Source organism: Prionailurus viverrinus, chromosome B1 (assembly GCF_022837055.1).
Source record: "Prionailurus viverrinus isolate Anna chromosome B1, UM_Priviv_1.0, whole genome shotgun sequence".
NCBI lineage: Eukaryota > Metazoa > Chordata > Mammalia > Carnivora > Felidae > Prionailurus > Prionailurus viverrinus.
The window spans coordinates 134,176,134-134,195,544 of record NC_062564.1 but is presented as its reverse complement, the minus strand read 5'-3'; the positions used below and the strand labels follow the sequence as shown (position 1 = coordinate 134,195,544).

Below are 19,411 nucleotides of genomic sequence, written 5' to 3'. Positions count from 1 at the left end.
TTAAAGTTACTATTGCTCAAGGTGACTAGAAATCTTCCATTGACTTGCAAAAAAATTTTCTATTAAAAAAAACACCTTATTTTTTGATGGTAGATTTCCCATTATAACTATAAAATATTTTTAATCAAGTTTGATGAACAAAGTACACATGGCCATAATCAAGTTAAGATTCTAGTCAGAATTAACATCTGACTGGGATGCCTGGCTGGCTCAGTCAGTAGAGCATGCGACTCTTCATCTTGGGGTTGTAAGTTTGAGTCCCACATTGAGTGTAGAGATCACTTAAAAATAAAATCTTAAAAAAAATTTTTTTTTATTAAAAAAAAAATCGGGGCGCCTGGGTGGCTCAGTTGGTTAAGCGGCCGACTTCGGCTCAGGTCATGATCTCACGGTCCGTGAGTTCGAGCCCCGCGTCTGGCTCTGTGCTGACAGCTCGGAGCCCGGAGCCTGTTTCAGATTCTGTGTCTCCCTCTCTCTGACCCTCCCCCGTTCATGCTCTGTCTCTCTCTGTCTCAAAAATAAATAAACGTTAAAAAAAAAAAATAAAAAAAATAAAAAATAAAAAAATAAATAAAAAAATCAACATATGACTAAGATGAATGATGAGACTAATCCTCTTGGATGCCTTATAAGTAGGCTCTTGGGGCCATTGTCAGAAAAATGTTTAGCAATGCCAACATAATTGGAAAAAAAAAAAAAGCAGGGTTACTTACTCAGAAGGGCAACATTCATCCTAACGCATCTTTATGCATTTATCTCATTTCTAGATAGTACAAGTCTGCAGCTGCTGAAGAGACCACTTCTTCATCATTTGCTTAGTGAAACCTTTTATATTAGTTGCCTTTAACCTTTAATATTTGTAAGGATAACAAAAATCTATTTTCAGTTAAACAAAAACATCCTTTATATAAGAAAAAATATTACAGCCAACCTACTAAATCAATTTCAAGAATGGAGAATAAACAATTATATAGTTTTGATAGGATTCTGTAAAAGCCATCAAAAAAATAAGATACAAAGTTACATAGACCTTATAGATGTTGCTATTCATAATACATATATGCAGTATATTTTGAACCAACTGTACTGATGTGAATCCAACTCTGATCTCAGTATTTGGTAGTACATATCATAATTTATTATTTTGATTTGTTGGAGTATTACTAACACAATTTATATATGGCTCTAACAAAATACTATTGCAACTTTTAATTCCACATAAAGAGATAGCCAATGACATACCAATAATAATTTCTTTAGGAGTCTGATGTAAGAAATCACAGGAAACATTCTTAACTTAAAAGATATGAATTAGATTCTTAATGCATTCTCTATAAGACACGAAGAAAAAGGAACAAAGAAAATTCTTAAGTTTACCACTTCCAAGAGGAGTTTATGTAATCTCAACAATCTCTTATCTAGGCATTTAACAGCATTATAAATTTGTGTGGGAATTAAGACAATAAATAATACTCCTTAGAGGGAGTACAATACAAAGTTTATTCAAACACTTAAAATAATTTAAAATAATCAGTTATGCAGAGTACAGTGAAGTTAGTAAAAAACAATATCAAGTAATTTAAAGTGGCAGTACCATATAGGAAAGCAGTGGCTTTAATGACTTTATGGGAGAACCACACATCTACAATTCCTCTTGAAGAAAAATAATATGTGAACCTTTTTTTTAATTTTTTGCCAGAATTTTTATTTCAGAATGTTATCTCTATTTCAGATCACTGTTTGGTATTCCTATTAAAATCAAAGGTTAAAAGGAAAGGCCTCACAATTAAGTAGCCATATTGTTTTGATAATGTCATGTCATTATTCCTATGAATATAATTATCTTTCAATTGCAGGAGTCCTTCAGCCTGATTGTCATTTCCTATCTCAAAAATGTGTCTTTAATAAACTGCGTATATTGATTCCACTATTTATCTTTTCATACTATTGTCAGGTCCTTCAAGACTATGCTCCTAAGTATCTACACATAATATAACAGACAGCTACATGTTTCCTTTACTTCACTTTACTTCCCTTATGAGTAGTTCCTATTTTATGAGTAGCCAGGGTACCAATTTAGTATGTTAGATGACTATAGTATAATAAAAACCAGAAACAAATGTAACACCTTTATGCTCCTAAACTCTACAAGTGCTAGGCAGAAATATATTAAAGAAAAAAAGCATTTTAAATAATCTTAGAAACAGTAAAATCAATGAGATCCCCTCTCCCACAAAATAAAAGTAAAACATACTAGTAACCACAGCCAGACAAGCATTATTCACAAGAATTCCATGAGACATAAGAAATAGACAGTTGAAGCCAGGTGTTGAGATTTATTCTCCATATCCAGCCAGTTTATAACCTGTCCAGTGAGTGCTATTGAGTTAAATGCTTTGGGGACTGACTGAAATATGGTTATAGTTACACGAGAGAACACAGATTCAAATCTAGCAATGACTTACGAACTTGCCTATGAGCTGATAGCAAAAAAAAAAAAAAAAAAAAAAGGCACAATTTAGGAACTTTTAAACTCTGCCTCATGAAAGACCTTTATCTGCTAGCCCTCTTACTATTTTTTATTTTTTTGGTCTAATATACCAAATAGGCACTGGCTTTTGAAATGTGGCTTTCTACCCTGCTGTACTGACAAGCCCAGGTTGTTTTGTTTTTTTTTTTTAAGTTTTAAAATTTATGTTAAGTAATCTCTATTTCCCACATGAGGCATGCTCTCATGACCCTGAGATCAAGAGTAGCATGCTCTTCTGACTGAGCTAGCCAGGTACTCTTGAGGTTGCCTTTTAATGAAGGCCATCAGAGTTACTGGGCAATGAACTTCAGAGTTGGATGGATGGGGGTAATGTTCCTCACTGCCCTCATTCTTTGTGAACCAGATGACTGCCAGCAATGAAACTACACTAAATTCTGAGGCATGACAACAGGAAAATTTAGGAAGGCCTGGAAAAAAGGTACCAAAGTGCATTACAAATACAAAACAGAATATTTTAATATTCTTCATAAATATTTATATAAATATTTACATATAATGAATAGGCCATTTTATAATACTGGTTAAAACCATGAAGAGCTGTTAAATCAATAATTTTATCAATATCCTGGCTTCAAATTAATGAACAGAAATATTTTCAGTTGAAGCTCAATAAATATACTGGAGGGGATTAATTATACAGAAAAAAACAGTAGTTTCAATCTTTCTCTGTTTTTACCAACAATATCTTTTATTGGTAATGATGGGGTTGAACCACATTCTGTAAACCACACTCTGTAAAGAATTTTTGTAAAAATGCTTTCATTTTCTGATAATAAACTCATGTTTGATACTGTTTAAAAAAAAAGAGCAAAATGGAAAGATAATAATCCTGGGCTCAAAACCAAATGATTAAATTAAAGAAATATTTTCAGATTTCCCTCAGTGAGTCATGTAATTGACACCATTTCTTCTCAAGGTGTCTCAACTGGGCAGTAGAATAATATTAACTCTAAAGCCATTTCCTCTGATTCAATTTTTGCTAATAAACAAATCTTTTCATATGAGATGAAAAAATGAAGGTATAGATTTATTTAGATGGAATTAGTTCAGCTAGGTATTTGGTACCCTAACAAGTCAAACTGAAATAAAGCGCTTGGATAGCTCTCCCATAAAGCTTCTGAAAATTCAGCTAGTGGCACTGAGAAAGATTAAACATTTTTTCTACTTCTGTAAATATCCAAGAAATTTAAAAACTGACATCTAGAAAAAAGCAAGGCATAAATTCATCAGCACCAAGTAGAAATGATCTTCAAAAGGAGGTCTCTCATGTATCCTGATATAATATACTTGTGTTGATGAATAGGTTCTAATCACCCCTCTAGGAAAAGTCCACTGCCTACAGTCAACACTTTTAGACAAAAGGAAAGATAAAACTCAGGCAAAATGGAAATAATTCCATTTTACATTTTGATTTATCCAAAATGTTTTTAAAAAGGGATTTCAAGGTTTTTGTACTTTTTAAAACATTTTTCAGAGGAGGTATGATTTCAGGTTAGATTGTTTTCCTTCCCTATCCCATTATTTGCTAAAGTGGGAAGTATCAAATTTATCTTTATTACTAATAATTCTTCAGCTACCATCTAAATGCTGCATTTAGTCACACTACAACAGCTTCCATTTAAAATAAGACTCTAGCAGTAGTGAAAACTGTTCAAAAGTGATCATACAAAACCTTGGTTGTCTTTCCTGCATATGAAATATGACTAAATTGTTGGTGGCTGGACCTCAAATCACATACAGTCCACCACATTATTCGATCCATGACCTACATCTCGAATTTGGCTAGTTAGACAGGCGCACACAGCTACACCTGCTCCAGCTCTGCAGTGAGACACAGATCCAACCAGCTCCCACCTGTAAAGATATAGGGAAAAGTGTGTTATCTTAAAGCATGATTTATTTTACTCAAAATACTAACTGAAAACAAAAACTCCCTATTATTGAGACTGGTTTTGAAAGGCAGCAAGTTTCCTCAGGGCGATAAGATATCCCAAATGTTTTAAATTAATAGCTATGACTATAAGTATTTTAGCACTCTGGAGTAATTTGCTACTGAAAGATCCCATTAAAGCATATGGAAAACATGAAAATTACCTATTCAGCACTGGGTCAAATGCTTCCACTGTATTTAAGTATGCGTTGCCATTATGACCACCAACTGCAAAGATTCTGCCCATCACTGTTGCGATCCCCACGCCACCCCTGGGAGTGGTAAGTGCTGCTACATAATCCCACTTGTTGCTTCGGGGATCATACCGCTCAACTGAACTCAGAGGAGAATTATCATCAAAACCACCTATATTTTAAAAAAAAAGATTTTTAATAGTACTACATCTCATAGAAATTAACTATTAAATTTCAATCCAATAGCTTCTACAACCTAATCTTCTGACATTTTAGAAAATAGAGAAAATCCAGGAAAAAATTCACCCCAATGCCCATCATCACTACCAAGTCCAATCAGACATTTTCTACAATTCAAGATAATTTAGATAGTATTTTACCTCAATACTAAGATTAAAAATCTTAAAGTGGAAAAACTCGAAGTCCCTGTCTCTAAGCAGATAATTTAGAAGAAAAAACCCCCACAAACATTTATATAATTTGTCCTTAGCCTCCTAGAGGTAAGGAAGATAGTACCGAGATTCCTTCTCTATGTGTACAGTGTGTATCATATTTTTAAACAGAGGGCTTGAGAAGAGAATAAACTACCACTGAATCATTTCACTCATTTAGATATGTTAAAGTTTTCCAACTGTTTCCCTTAATACTGTTAATGGCCTTCATAATTACAGAGATGGCTATGACTGAATTTCCACCAATTTTTGCCAAAACTACATTTTCATGCTACATATTCTAGATGATGACAGTCCTCTCCATATATCATTCTAACAATGTTACTTATTATATTCCTGAGGGTTTTTTCCTTTAAAGATAACTGTGCCTCTTTTTAGACTCCATCTCAGTCTACATGAGTAATAACTCTCCTGAGCAAGTAAGCCTATTTTCCTGAGGACAGGAAGTATTGCTATAACGATCAGTCTATTTAGAAACAAGGTCAGTAAAAAAAAAAAAAAAAAAAAAAAGCAACAACCAACAGTTAACTCTCTAATGGATTTAACTTTTCTAAATCAACTTAAGTGAGGTAAAATTCACCAATTTTATGTGCATATTCAATAAATATTGACAAATGCATACAGTAGTATCATTACCACCATGACCAAGATAGGGACAGCTCTCCCAAATAGGGAGCTGTGAGAGACAGCAGTGGTGTGCTGCAAGAACTCTGGTGTCTCATAGACTCAAGTTCAAATTCCAGCTTTGTCAGTAGTACAGGCATGTGACTATGAGTAATTTATTCATGCTGAGTCTCTGCTACCTCACAAAGCTATGATGGTCAGATAGGATCTGAAGGTAAATTATGTTATTTCTTTTCTTTAATACACATAAGCACATAGAAACATGACTTCTATTACTTGCAGATATTTCAATGCTAATACTATCCCACATTTCCTTATCGAGAACTATAAGTTATGTAACACTAAACATACATTTACATTTACATAACACATCATGTAAGATAAGTTCACATTATGTTTATGTTATGTTTCTCTGTAAAGAAGGGAATTAGCAATCACAATATTGCTATCTATTAACTGGGTAACTACAAAGTACCAGATGCAGTTTGAGATGCTTCATATATATTATCGCTAATTCTTAGAATAAGTCTCTCAAAGATAATTCTCATTAATCCTCATTAGTAATTCTATTATTCCCATTTCATAGTTCTTTAAAACCCTGCTAATGAAAGTGTGCTGAATGGACCAGAAGCAGCATTGATTATCACTTGGGAGCTCTTAGAAATACAGAATCTGGGCTCCTTCCTTGCAGTTTAACAGTATCTCCAGAACATTCATATGCATATTAAAGTTTGAGAAAGCACTGCCCTACGGTTCCTTCCAATTCTGCAGTTCAGTGAGTCAAAAAGCATTTGCTTAAAGAAGTCAACATAATTCCCTTGAAATGAAGATGAGAAAAAAATATCTTAGATCTTTAAAGATTTATTATAGCAAAGCACATTTGTGTCATTACACTAAAAAACATATATCTTAAGAATAATCTTCTACTCTAGATATATTTGCTACTCCTAGTAAAAATATGAAAGTAGACATTTTAAACATAACAGATGAAGATGTAAACAAAAAAGCATGAATGTGAACCTTAATAATTCAAAAGCAAATCTTAGGACTAATTCCACTTGAGCCTAACTGCAACATAATCTGTGTTATTGTGTTGTCTTATGACACTATCATTGTATATCCTTCAATAAATTAAACTAGAGAAATACCATCCACTCACCAACAACATATAAGCAACCATGGAGCTCACTAACTCCATTGCCTGCTCTTCGTTGACCCATTTCTTTAACTTCTATCCACTTATCCAGATGTGGATCATACCTCTCCACACTAGATAAAGAAGCAACTCCATCATTGCCACCTACTGCATAAACATGGTTCTAAATAAAGAAAAAATAAAAACACATGACATTAGATTTTTAAATGATTTACATATGGTCTTAATGGTAGACTGGACTGTGCAAGAAAGCAGTGTTTCATGACATAATATGGTGTGCAATCAATCTCTGCATCCTGGAGAAATGAATATAGCAGACTTTTCCTTATTTGGTTAGGGATGTGACATGATGCAATCCAATAAGCAAACTGCCACATAACTTACTATAAGAGCCACAGAGCCAACTCCTCCACGGGGAGTATTCATTGGTGCCACTGTACTCCACTGATCAGATTCTATATCGTATCTCTCTACATCATTGAAGCAAGTGTTGTCATCTAACCCTCCAATTGCATAAACTGGACCTCCCAAGGAGGCCAAGGCTATGCCTCGCCTGCAAAGACAATAAAAACACACTTTAGCATCCAGTTGTGTTTCCAGGAAAAAAGTAGTGAAAATATCATGCTAACGGGAAGTCATTTACTTTGTTAAACCTCAGTGTTTTTTCCCCATTATTTTTAGATTTATCAAAGCTTCTAAACAGATGACTACAAGGCTACCAAACTGTGTGACTCTATATGAACAGTGCCCTCTGGAGTTTTATAATATGCAGCCTACACAGGTTACTTTAAACTCAAATGAAATAAAGTAAAACCCAACAAAATACCATAAGTGGAGTCCAAAACATTCAATTAGCAAAACACACAGCTGCATAATAAGAGATTAATGAACTGACACAGATATTTTGCTATGGAGGTCAGAAGTCCATCTCAATTCTAAATTAATGTAATTGCAGAGCACGTGTTATTGGTTTTTTTTTTTAATTTTTTAATGTTTATTTACTTTTGAGAGAGAGAGAGAAACAAAGCGTGAGCAGGTGAGGGGCAGAGAGAGAGGGAAACACAGAATCTGAAGCAGGCTCCAGGCTCTGAGCTGTCAGCACAGAGCCTGACGCAGGGCTCCAACTCACAAAGTGTGAGATCATGACCTGAGCGAAGTCTGACGCTTAACCAACTGAGCCACCCAGGTGCCCATCAGAGCACGTGTTTTGATGCAGGGTTTCACTGTACCACACAAAAGAATCAATTTTTATATTACATGATTTATATCACATTGGTTTACTTCTGATGGACATTTATTTCTCTTTTTGAAAAGAAGGAGACAGCCCTTGTTAAAAGCTAACTCACTGTAATGGTGATCAGAAAAAAAATTCCATCAATTTCTTAAAAAACACATTCAAAGCAATCAAAATTTAAACTCTTCTAAAACTGGGGCGCCTAGGTGGCTCAGACGGTTAAGCGGCCAACTTTGGCTCAGGTCATGATCTTGAGGTCCGTGAGTTCGAGCCCCGCATCAGGCTCTGTGCTGACAGCTCAGAGCCTGAAGCCTGTTTCAGATTCTGTGTCTCCCTCTCTCTGACCCTCCCCCATTCATGCTCTGTCTCTCTCTGTTCAAAAATAAATAAATGTTAAAAAAAAAAAAAGATTTAAACGATTCTAAAACTATAATCCGTCCCTGAGTTGGTATGTACTTTGGATAAAGCAGTATATTTTATAAACATCTACTACCTTGCTTCTTCATCTGTAACCCATTTGAGAAAGGAGCAGACATGGGTGGTATTGAGTTAATATAGGTAAAGCACTTAGAATGGCAACTGGCCCATATTTAGTGCTATGTATTAGCTATATTACTGGAGAGTACAGCTGTTTAACTGAGATTCTAACTCTTTAATTAAAGAGAATCCTAGGAAGAATTCTTAAAGATAATGTTGTTACTCATTTTCAGTCCCCTTAACCTCGTTTCTCTTGAGTATCAAGCAATGACTTACAAAATACTGTGGCAATAAAAACTCACAGGTGTGTGAATATGTGTGTGCATGCTAGGACATACAGGTGTTATATCGTGGCAGATGTGTGCCAGATAAATCTCCCTCCCCACCACCATCCCAAACCACAAGAGCATATGACATTATTGGCTATTTCCTACTACTCAAAACTGTTGATCTTCATGAAATCACACGTGTGAATTCCCTCCTAAATCTCTGGCTGGTACTATTCTGTTTCCTTTATCAGCACCTTCTTTTCTACTTCATTGTCAAATTCTGAAGTTCCCTAAGGCCTCTTATCACTTTTACTTTCTCTCCCAAGGTAATTTCATTCCTTCCATGGATCTATGGTAACATTTATTTATATTTCTAATAAATGTAGTGGAGCATTCTGTAATTCCTCCCAGTGAATTACATGAATTATATGTGTATTTGTTAAAATAATATCTATTTTGCACCACATGGGAGATTAAATTAGATTACCTTTTCCTTTTTCAAATTCACAATTCAGCAAATAGAGTGAGGATGTCAAAGACAGCTCAATAATTCACATAAACCTAGATATGAGAATAATTCTGCCTTCTTGATTCAGAGTGAAAACGTAATGGAAGAAAAAGAGTTATCTGGATAAATACTGAAAATCTTGCCTAAGAGCAGCTTTGTACAGAGAATAAAATTCAAAACACCTTAATTTTATCTTGCAATTTTATTTAAAGAAACAAACCCAAACTAATAAAACCTAACTTCAAATATTGAGGTTTATATCAAGGTTTGCAAACTGTAGCAACATTCTGTAAGAGTTAAAAATGGCTAATATGAAAATGAACAATTTTATTATTTTTTTTAATGTTTTTGTTTTTTTGAGTGAGTAAGGGGCAGAGAGAAAGGGAGACAGAGGATCCACAGCAGGCTGTGCACTGATGGTGGGACTTGAACCCACAAACCATGAGATCACGACCTGAGCCAAAGTCAGACACTTAACCAACTGAGCTACCCAGGCGCCTCGTGATGAGCAATTTTAAACTGAACTGCACATGAGGATCACACTGTGATCTAATTTTCTATTTTTAATTAATTTAACATAAAATGTTTTTAACTGGGTTTTCTTCTCATGTTATAGTATGAGATATTAGATGGAAATGTGAAGAGAGTTCTGCTGAAAAGAGATTTTTAGCTTTTCTTTTTTCTTCACAAGGAGAAAGAATCCTAGGGAAGAAAAAAACTGGTCTTAAAATACACTATTACTTGTCACTTACCTAGAAATAACATTTTAATACTTTAATAGAACTGAATTTATGCTACATAGTAACTACCAATAGCTTAAATTATAATGCGTAGATTAAAACATGGGAGAAAATTCTAAAGTACACTTTTAATTTTTATACCCTTGCCTTTTTATCATGATGCTAAGCTGGTTTTTAGCCAAGACTTGGACCAACATGTGAGGCCTGAAACCATAAAAATCCTACAAGAGAGCAAAGGCAGTATTTTCTCTAACGTTGATCATAGCAACATCTTTATACTTATGTCTCCTGAGGCAAGGGAAACAAAAGCAAAAATAACCTACTGGGATTACATCAAAATAAAAAGCTTCTGCACAGCAAAGGAAACAACCAACAAAACAACCAACAATATACTGAATGGGAGAAGATACCTGCAAATGACATATCCAATAAAGGGCTAGTATCCAAAATATATGAAGAACTTACACAACACCAAAATAATAATAATAATAATAATAATAATAATCCAATTTAAAAATGGGCAGAAGACACACACAGACATTTCTCCAAAGAAGACATCCAGATGACCAAAAGACACATGGAAAGATGCTCAACATCAATGATCATCAGGGAAATGCAAATCAAAACCACAATGAGATACCACTTCACGCCTCTCAGAATGGCTGAAAATCAAAAACAGAAGAAACAACAATGTTGGCAAGGATACGGAATAAAAGAAATCCTTGTGCATTGATGGGAATGCAAACTGGTGCAACCACTATGGAAGACAGTATGGAGGTTCCTCAAAACATTACAAATAGAACTACCCTAATATCCAGTACTGGGTATTTACCCAAAGGATATAAAAACACTAATTTGAAGGAAAATATGCATCCCTATGTTTACTGCAGCATTATTTATAATAGCCAAGCTATGGAACCTGACCAAGTATCCATCAATAGATGAATGGATAAAGAAGATGTGGTATATACATACAAAAAATATTACTCAACCATAAAAAGGAATGAAATCTTGCTATCTGCAACAACACAGATGGAACTAGAGAGTACAGTGCTAAGCAAAATAAGCCAGCCAGAGAAAGATAAATACCGTATGATTTCACTCATATGTGGAATTTAAGAAAATAAAACAAAGGAACAAAGGAACAAAAAAAAAGGAGAAACAAACCAAAAAACAGACTCTTAAATATAGAGAACAAACAGATGGTACCAATGGGGAGGTGGGTAGGGAACGGGTGAAACTGTTAAATCATTATATTGTACACCTGAAACTAACATAACACAGTATGGTAACTACACTGGAAGTAAAATAAAATTAAAAAATCCTCTCTCCAAACCAAAAATCTTCAACAATTTTTTATATGACACAGTTTTCAGGTTTCTTACTAACCTGCTAGTCTTTGCATGCATCCCAGGTTATAACTCTCACATTTACAATAATTTTTGTGTGCGCCCATTTACCATAATTATTTTCAAATGATAAACATATATTACTGTATTAGCAGGTTAAATTCATTAAAAAAAATCCAATCACAATAAATTTAAAAGGATGCAATAAAAAAGTATAGAGTCTAACTTTTATTACCATCTCCCAAATGATACTGTATATCCCACTGAGACCCCAGCTATAGATACAGACAGATCAGCATAAAGAATACCACTACAATCTTCCTTGATATAAAGACTCCACTTCTCAAGACAGGCAACTACACTGTATTCATTTTCCTTTTCTTTCTTTTTTTTTTTTTTAAGAGCTGTGCTTCATATTGGTTCATGTACTTTTCTCCATAAGAAACATAAATTAATTGCAAACCTGGTTTTCCACCATGTTGTACTGGTATATTTCATATTTCATAATATCTAAAGCAGGCTTTTAACCTGTAACCTTAATATTTTTAGGTATTACTGCCTATCAATTTAGAGTATGTTTGGTCTACTATGCTTTTGAACCTTGATACCACCTTAAGATACCTGAAAATTCGGTAGAATAGTCATTAAAAAAAATCTAAACAGGCTAGTCAACATCCACTAAGTCATGCTACTGCAAATCTTTCTCCTCTTTAGACTGATCCACTTAGCAACATATATTTCAATTTACTGTAGATGAAAAGTTTAAATATTAATGCTAATAAAAAATAAGTAAAAAATGAGAGAGATTTTCTTAACATGTTGAAATACTATGCCTTAGTCCTAAAGCCAGTATCTCATTTACTAGGGAAACAACAGAGACATTTCTACTAAGATCAAGAATAAGATAGAAATGCCTATCTCTGCTACTATTCACGCTGAATTAGATTAATAGCCAATATAACTAGATAAGAAAAACCAATTCAAAGCATAGGAATATGTGGAAAAACTGGCAAAAGTTGAATAAGGTCTACGGATTAATTAATATCTTTGTATTAATGTTAGTTACCTGGTTCAAATAATTGTACCACAATGGTGTAAGATGTCAACATTATAGGTACTGGGTAAAGAGTATATACAGCAGGATTTCTCTATCTCAGCACTATTGACATTTGGGGCTAGAAAATTCTTTGCTGTGGGGAGCTTTCTTGTGCATTACAGGATTTTTAGCAGCATCCTTAGCCTCTCTCAACTAGATGCCAGCAACAACTCCCCCAACATCCCCGACCCCAAACTATGACAACCAAAAATGTCTCCAGGTATTGCCAAGCATTCCAAAATGGGAGTGAAATCATCTTTAGTTGAGAACCACTGGTATACAGGAACTCTACTATTTTTGCAACTTTTCTGAAAACCTAAAATTATTTCAGAGTTAAAAGTAAAAAAAAAAAAAAAAAGTCAATGCTCAGGTTTACATGGAAACTGTATCAATTGTTACTATATTCTAAAATATAAAAATATAAAATATATTCTCAATGGATGCTTTAACAAAATGTGTTTAAGAAGGTATTTTAAGTTTCTAAAAGTGTAAAAAGCAGAAAATTAGCCCTTTAAATTATTGGGAGCTTTATTTTCCAACAAATCAAAAAAAATTTCCATGCTGATTCACCTCTTTGTGTTCATTGAAGCCTTCATCATCCATTTATTAGTGAGAGGATCAAACATCTCCATGCTACCTAAATGTTCATTTCCATCATGTCCACCTACTGCATACACTTTACCTGTCAAATAGAGAAGCATTTTCATTTGATTCCAAGTAAACTGTTATATAGATTTATACTCAACATATAATTAGAATAGCATGAGAATTTCAAACTATTCTTCTGTTCAACATCATGAATTAATGTCAGTTAAATAGTCAAATTAAAATAATTACAAGCTTCTACTTAATAAAATGCCTGGAATGTGCTGCTGTATATGAAGTTACTTAAATGCTCAAACACTATCCTACCTTAGGTTTCCCAACTTATTACTTAGTAGATGAAATCACTAATCATGCTCTCAAAGAATGTTTGATAAAATTTTTAAAATGCTCAGTATGTTATATAAAGAAAATATAAAATTCAATACATATGATCAAACTTCTTCTAAATGAAATTATTAAAAATACACATACAATAACTGTAAAAGATTATATACAAAAATGTCAACTAGGATTATTTCTGGGTGTTTAGATTATAGATGATTTTTACTTATTAGAATGTTTTCAAATTTCCCCCAAAAAAGCTTCTATAATCAGAAAAAAAGTTAATTTTTCAAGTCTCCTAACAATTTATCCATGTTTCTGTAATTATTTCATTTTCAGTAACCAGTAAAAATATATATATAATTTCAATAATAAATATATAGAAAAAAGCTGATATATATTTATTTGAGTTCAATAAACACTATTCCTTGGTTTATTTTGCAAATATAACTCAAAAGAGTTTAACTCTTTATTTTAACTCCCTTCTCCCTACTACTCATCTCCCACTGAAGCATCTACATGCAAGAGATTGTTCGCTGAGCATCTATGGGCATAAGGCAAGTAAATAATCACCACCCAAATATTTTATTGATAACACTGAAACATTTTATAATTTAGCAATTTTCTTACAGAAAGAAATTGTCAAAGTTTACATATTTATAAAGAGTGTTATCATCATGTGCTATGACTTAAGACAATAATGGACCTACCTTCCACAGAGATTACACCGACGTGTCGCCTTCGACTATTCATTTCTGGCCCAAAAAACCAACTATTTTTGTTGATAGAATAGCATTCAATACTGCGAAAGGGGTCACCAGATCCACCTCTACCACCTACACAAAATAGCACACCTGAAGGTAAAGCCACAAAATAGAGATCAAAATTATAGCTCCCTAATTTTTTAAAAATTAGTGTGGAAAAAATACTTAGAAAGTCAAAATTTTGATGAAATGCTAAAAAAATGAGTTACTTGGATAACTTCAATGTCATTGTTACTAAAAAATCTGATTTTCTTTTTTCCCAATTTGAATGTCTCAAATAGGATACATCAGCTATCTCTGTTTGCAAACATCTCATGATAGTATGGTTTAGATCTTCACCCACTCTGTAAAATTTCTGTTGCTAAGGTCATAACTATATCCAGTAAACTCCTAAGTTAATTTCTTATTGAATACAACTGCCACATTTGATATGTTGATCACCCTGTTTTGGGGGAAACTCCTTAACTCTCCTGATTTCCATAATATCAAGGTTTCCTTTTGTCTCCAATAATTTCTCTTTCACATGTTTCCCATATTTCATCCTTAGTCTACTTCTCACATACTTCATTATCACACAGGAAAAGTACATTCATTCCTTGATTTTAAATTCCATCTGTATCATAATGCCTTCTAAGCTAGATATCTAAGCCACATTTCTACTTGATGTCCCATGTAGTAGTCTTTTGGCTTTCAGACTGTCAACAGAGTAAACTAATTACAAGACTCTTTCAACAGCTTTCCATTACCTACATCAGTAGTTCTTAAAAACTTTAGCGAATGTCACTAAACTATATGCATTTAAAAATGGTTAAGGGTGCCTGGATGGCTCAATAGATTAAGTGTCTGGCTCTTGATTTCGGCTCAAATCGTGATCTCACAGTTCGTGGGATGGAGCCCCGTCTCCAGCTCTGGCTCTGCATTGACAGTGGAGAGCCTGCTTGGGATTCTCTCCTCTTTCTGCCCCTTTCCTGCTTCACACACTCACTCTCTCTCCCTCTTTCTCTCTCTCTCTCTAAATGGATAAACACTTTTTTTAAATGGTTAAAATGGCAATTTTTATTTTATACATATTTCACTGCAATCTAACAAATATCAAACCTTCAGTGAAGTTTACAGAATCATCTGGAAGGCATAAACCAGATTTATGGGCCTGACCCCCAGAGTTTCTGATTCCATAGGTGTGGAGTAGATCCAAGAATTTGTATTCCTAACAAGTTCCCAAGTGAATGCTGATGCTGCTGGGCCAGGGGCCACCACTTCCTTTATACTTTGAGAACCAATGCCCTACAGGATAAAGCCAGCACAGCATAAAGGCCTTGTTGCACTGTCTAACCTGATCTTCTCCCTCTCTTTCTCTTAAATTTCATGTTTCTGCAACATGCATACAGTGCTCATCCTCAATGGTTCCAATGCAATTTTTGGTAATATCATTCACTTAACACAGTTTAGAAATGATTATGCTGATATCTGTCTCCAGAGTCCAAGATAGGTTAGGACTATATGTTAACTTATATTTTGTACTAATCAGGGCTATCACAGTGCCTGGTATGTACTAGACATTCAAGAGATGCAAAAGGAACCGAATACCCCTTTCCTTAACTGGCACCTAGGAAAATGTCTGTTTATTATTCAAAACTAAGGTTTACTTTCTCTATAAAACCCTTTCTGACCCTTCCAAGGTAAAAATAACCACTCTTTCGTGTTTCCCATTATACTTATGAATATATCAACGTCCCTTTAATACTTCAGTGCATTTTTTTTTATTTTTTTTTCAACGTTTATTTATTTTTGGGACAGAGAGAGACAGAGCATGAACGGGGGAGGGGCAGAGAGAGAGGGAGACACAGAATCGGAAACAGGCTCCAGGCTCTGAGCCATCAGCCCAGAGCCTGACGCGGGGCTCGAACTCACGGACAGCGAGATCGTGACCTGGCTGAAGTCGGACGCCCAACCGACTGTGTCACCCAGGCGCCCTTCAGTGCATTTTTTTATTCACATGTCTATTTCCCTAGATCAGACTGCATGTTCTCTCAAAATAGGGCTGGCTATGTGTATCTGCATTTCTGATGCCTGCCCCAGAACTTGGCATGTGGTAGGCACTAGATAAATATTTGCCAAATGACTACATTAAAAAAATGTCTAAAACTGCTTTGCCATCTTTTCCAATTCAATATTTTTTTAATTTTTTAAAATTTATTTTACTTTTGAGAGAGAGAGACAGAGTGTGAGCAGGGGAGAGGCAGAGAGAGTGGGAGACACAGAATCCAAAGCAGGCTCCAGGCTCTGAACTGTCAGCACAGAGCCCAATATGGGGCTTGAACTCATGAACCGTGAGATCATGACCTGAGCCAAAGTCAGACGCTTCACCGACTGAGCCACCCAAGCGCCCCACTAATTCAATATTTTTATTTGTTTAAGTTTATTTTTGAGAGAGAGTGAGCATGGGGAAGGGGCAGAAAGAGAGGGAAAAAGAGAATCCCAAGCAGGCTCTGCACCGTCAGCACAGAGCCCAACACAGGGCTCGAACCCACAAACCATGAGATCATGACCCGAGCCAAAACCAAGAGTCGGACAACCAACTGACTGAACCACCCAGGTGCCCCCTTAGAATTAAGTTTGGGCATACATAACCAATATTCAGATACCATAAAGATCCTTCAAGTAGGTGATAAAATGAATAACTTCATTACCAGCAGTATGTTTCCTTGGAGTAGTCCGAATGGAATATTCAAAGTCAGGTACTGCTCTGCTACTCAGATGAAGATGGTAATTTCTTGCTTCATCCAATAAATCTCTACATTTTAGATTTTGCTTGACAATCTGCTCTTTTGCCACAACACCCATAAGAAAATCAACTGGCAACAGCGGCAGACGAACCTAAGATCATGAATAGTTGTGAATATGAAGTTTAAGTTGTAATTAGAGAGCTCATTCTCTACTTCAACTGTAGTATGTTTATGTCCTCTTTTTAAAACTCATTTACCTCACAAAGCCTTTCTAACATGTGAGTGAAGTTCAATGAGCCAAGTTCTATAGTGATTTTTCAGTACGGTGCACTGATGAAATCAGATTATATGTTAAATGCATCTTCTCCTCTTTAAAAACAGATTTAAGTAGACTGGATAAAATAATTCAATGTCTTCATTCAAGTTACTTACTTCCAAAAATGGTTGTGTCAGAATCACAAGGCCACACTGCTGCTAGAGAAAAGGTGCAATCAAAACAAAATCGCTATGATTTGTTCTTTTGCCTTTTAAAGCTAAGACTGAACAAATGGAAATGTGATTTCTTTCTAAAACAGAAACAGTCATAATATTAAACAAGCATTGTTTTCTTCAAATCAATGACCTTGTAAGGTTATATACTAAATCAGGGATGCATCCCTTCTTTCAGTAGAGGCACTCACCATTCTTCCCTTAAAGATGCACTGATTTTCTAGCGAATAAAGGGGATGATCAAACCAGGTAATATGATTTTGAGTTAAAAGTACATAAGCATTCACACAAATAAGATAAAGCTTCAAGATAATAAAACTTTTTGTTTTTGTTAACAAACATATTCAAAGCATTTCTAAGGCCTATTATCTCCCGATCCAAGTTACCCTGTTGACAATAAGTAAATAAACAAATAAATAAAAAACAGCCATGTTTCTGAGGTTACAAAAGTAAAACTGTGGTGAGAAAACAAAATGGAAAGTGATGTCTTGTGGTTCTTTCCAAATAAGAAATTCACTAAAATTTAGAAACTTCATCATAAACAATAGTTATTTAGAGCTGTTTCCTCAGAACCATTTTCTATCAACATAAATAAAATATTCAGTACTGCAATCTCAAAGGGCTATTTTAAACATTCATGTTAGGGGTGCCTGGGTGGCTCAGTGGGTTAAAACTGCGACTTCAGCTCAGGTCATGATCTCACGACTCGTGAGTTCAAACCCTGCGTCAGACTCTGTGCTGACAGTCAGAGCCTGGGGCCTGCTTCAGATTCCGTGTTTCCCTCTCTCTCTGACCCTCCCCAACTTGTGCTCACTCTCCCTCGAAAGAAAAGAAAAGAAAAGAAAAGAAAAGAAAAGAAAAGAAAAGAAAAGAAAAGAAAAGAAAAGAGAAGAGAAGAGACGAGACGAGACGAGACGAGACGAGGAGAGGAGAAGAGAAGAGAGAAGAGAAAAGAAAAGAAAAGAAAAAAGAAAAGGAAGAGAAGAGAAGAAAAGGAAGGGAAAGAAAGAAAGAAAGAAAGAAAGAAAGAAAGAAAGAAAGAAAGAAAAAGAAAGAAAGAAAGAAAGAAAATGAAAGGACGAAAGAAAGGAAGAAACAAAGAAAGAAAAGAAAGGAAGGAAGAAACTTTAAAAACAAGAAACCCATTCAGGTTAAAAAGCAAAGAATGATATTTCTAATTAAATGCAATTCAGACTTATCCTTAAATAGCATAGTGAATAAACAGAAAAGTAAACAGAAAGCCATTTTCACATCATATTACACAATGATTTCTACATTCCTTCGGGTAGTCTGCACTTTTCTTGATAAATGACACATGTTAATTTGCTTCCATATCATTTCATTTCTATACACAATCCAATTTCAGTCCCTACCTGTGCAAGTGTTTCATCCAACCATTTGGAATGATGCTGAGGATTGGCAAGAAGCCACTTGATGGCTGCACTATAGACCTGCTTTTCATTCTCAATATTTAGATCACTGGAGGACAAAAGCTTATGGAGATGCTGGGGTGACACACTCACAAAGTCTTCACACTCCACTACTTCAGTAAAATGCTCACAGGCATACTGATCCGCCATGTCCATTAAGTCTATTCGATTGTGACTTTCTGCAAAGGCTCTTACCGCCAGGCAGTTGGAGGGATGAAAATGTAACTTCATGTATTCACAACAAGCTCTAGCCACCAGTTCAACCTGTAGAATACAGGCTGCATATAAAAGAGGTTGGACATTGTCAACAGTCAAAGTGAGCCTTGAAGAATAGACAAACTTTACCAAGTCTTCTATTGCATCACCATCAAAATCTCTGATCTCAATCAGTGTTTGCTTGGCTTCAGCCATTTCAGAGAGAAACATGGCTCTGAAGTAAGGGATAACACAAGCCAATACTAGTTTGTGACAAGAGATTAGCTTTGAGCCAACCTG

At 34.9% G+C, this 19,411-nt stretch overlaps 1 protein-coding gene across 4 annotated transcripts in view; it reads right to left on the bottom strand.

Moving 5' to 3' along the window:
• Positions 1 to 1,481: 1,481 nt before the first annotated feature.
• The window catches only part of KLHL8 (kelch like family member 8), a 69,316-nt gene continuing 51,386 nt past the window's right edge, over positions 1,482 to 19,411 (bottom strand). The window contains exons 3-11 of one of the 4 annotated variants that reach the window (XR_007151719.1): positions 18,860 to 19,408; positions 16,962 to 17,148; positions 14,218 to 14,361; positions 13,151 to 13,262; positions 7,292 to 7,460; positions 6,911 to 7,070; positions 4,646 to 4,847; positions 3,343 to 4,405; positions 1,992 to 2,003 (exon numbers count right to left, since the gene is read on the bottom strand). Coding sequence is in view for 3 of the 4 variants with exons in the window: in XM_047856957.1 (XP_047712913.1) it covers positions 4,282 to 4,405; positions 4,646 to 4,847; positions 6,911 to 7,070; positions 7,292 to 7,460; positions 13,151 to 13,262; positions 14,218 to 14,361; positions 16,962 to 17,148; positions 18,860 to 19,408 (1,647 nt within the window). In the remaining variant the exon portion in view is untranslated. Of the gene's footprint in view, positions 4,406 to 4,645; positions 4,848 to 6,910; positions 7,071 to 7,291; positions 7,461 to 13,150; positions 13,263 to 14,217; positions 14,362 to 16,961; positions 17,149 to 18,859; positions 19,409 to 19,411 lie in introns of all 4 variants that reach the window. The other 3 variants (XM_047856957.1, XM_047856958.1, XM_047856959.1) reach the window with 3 other exon arrangements.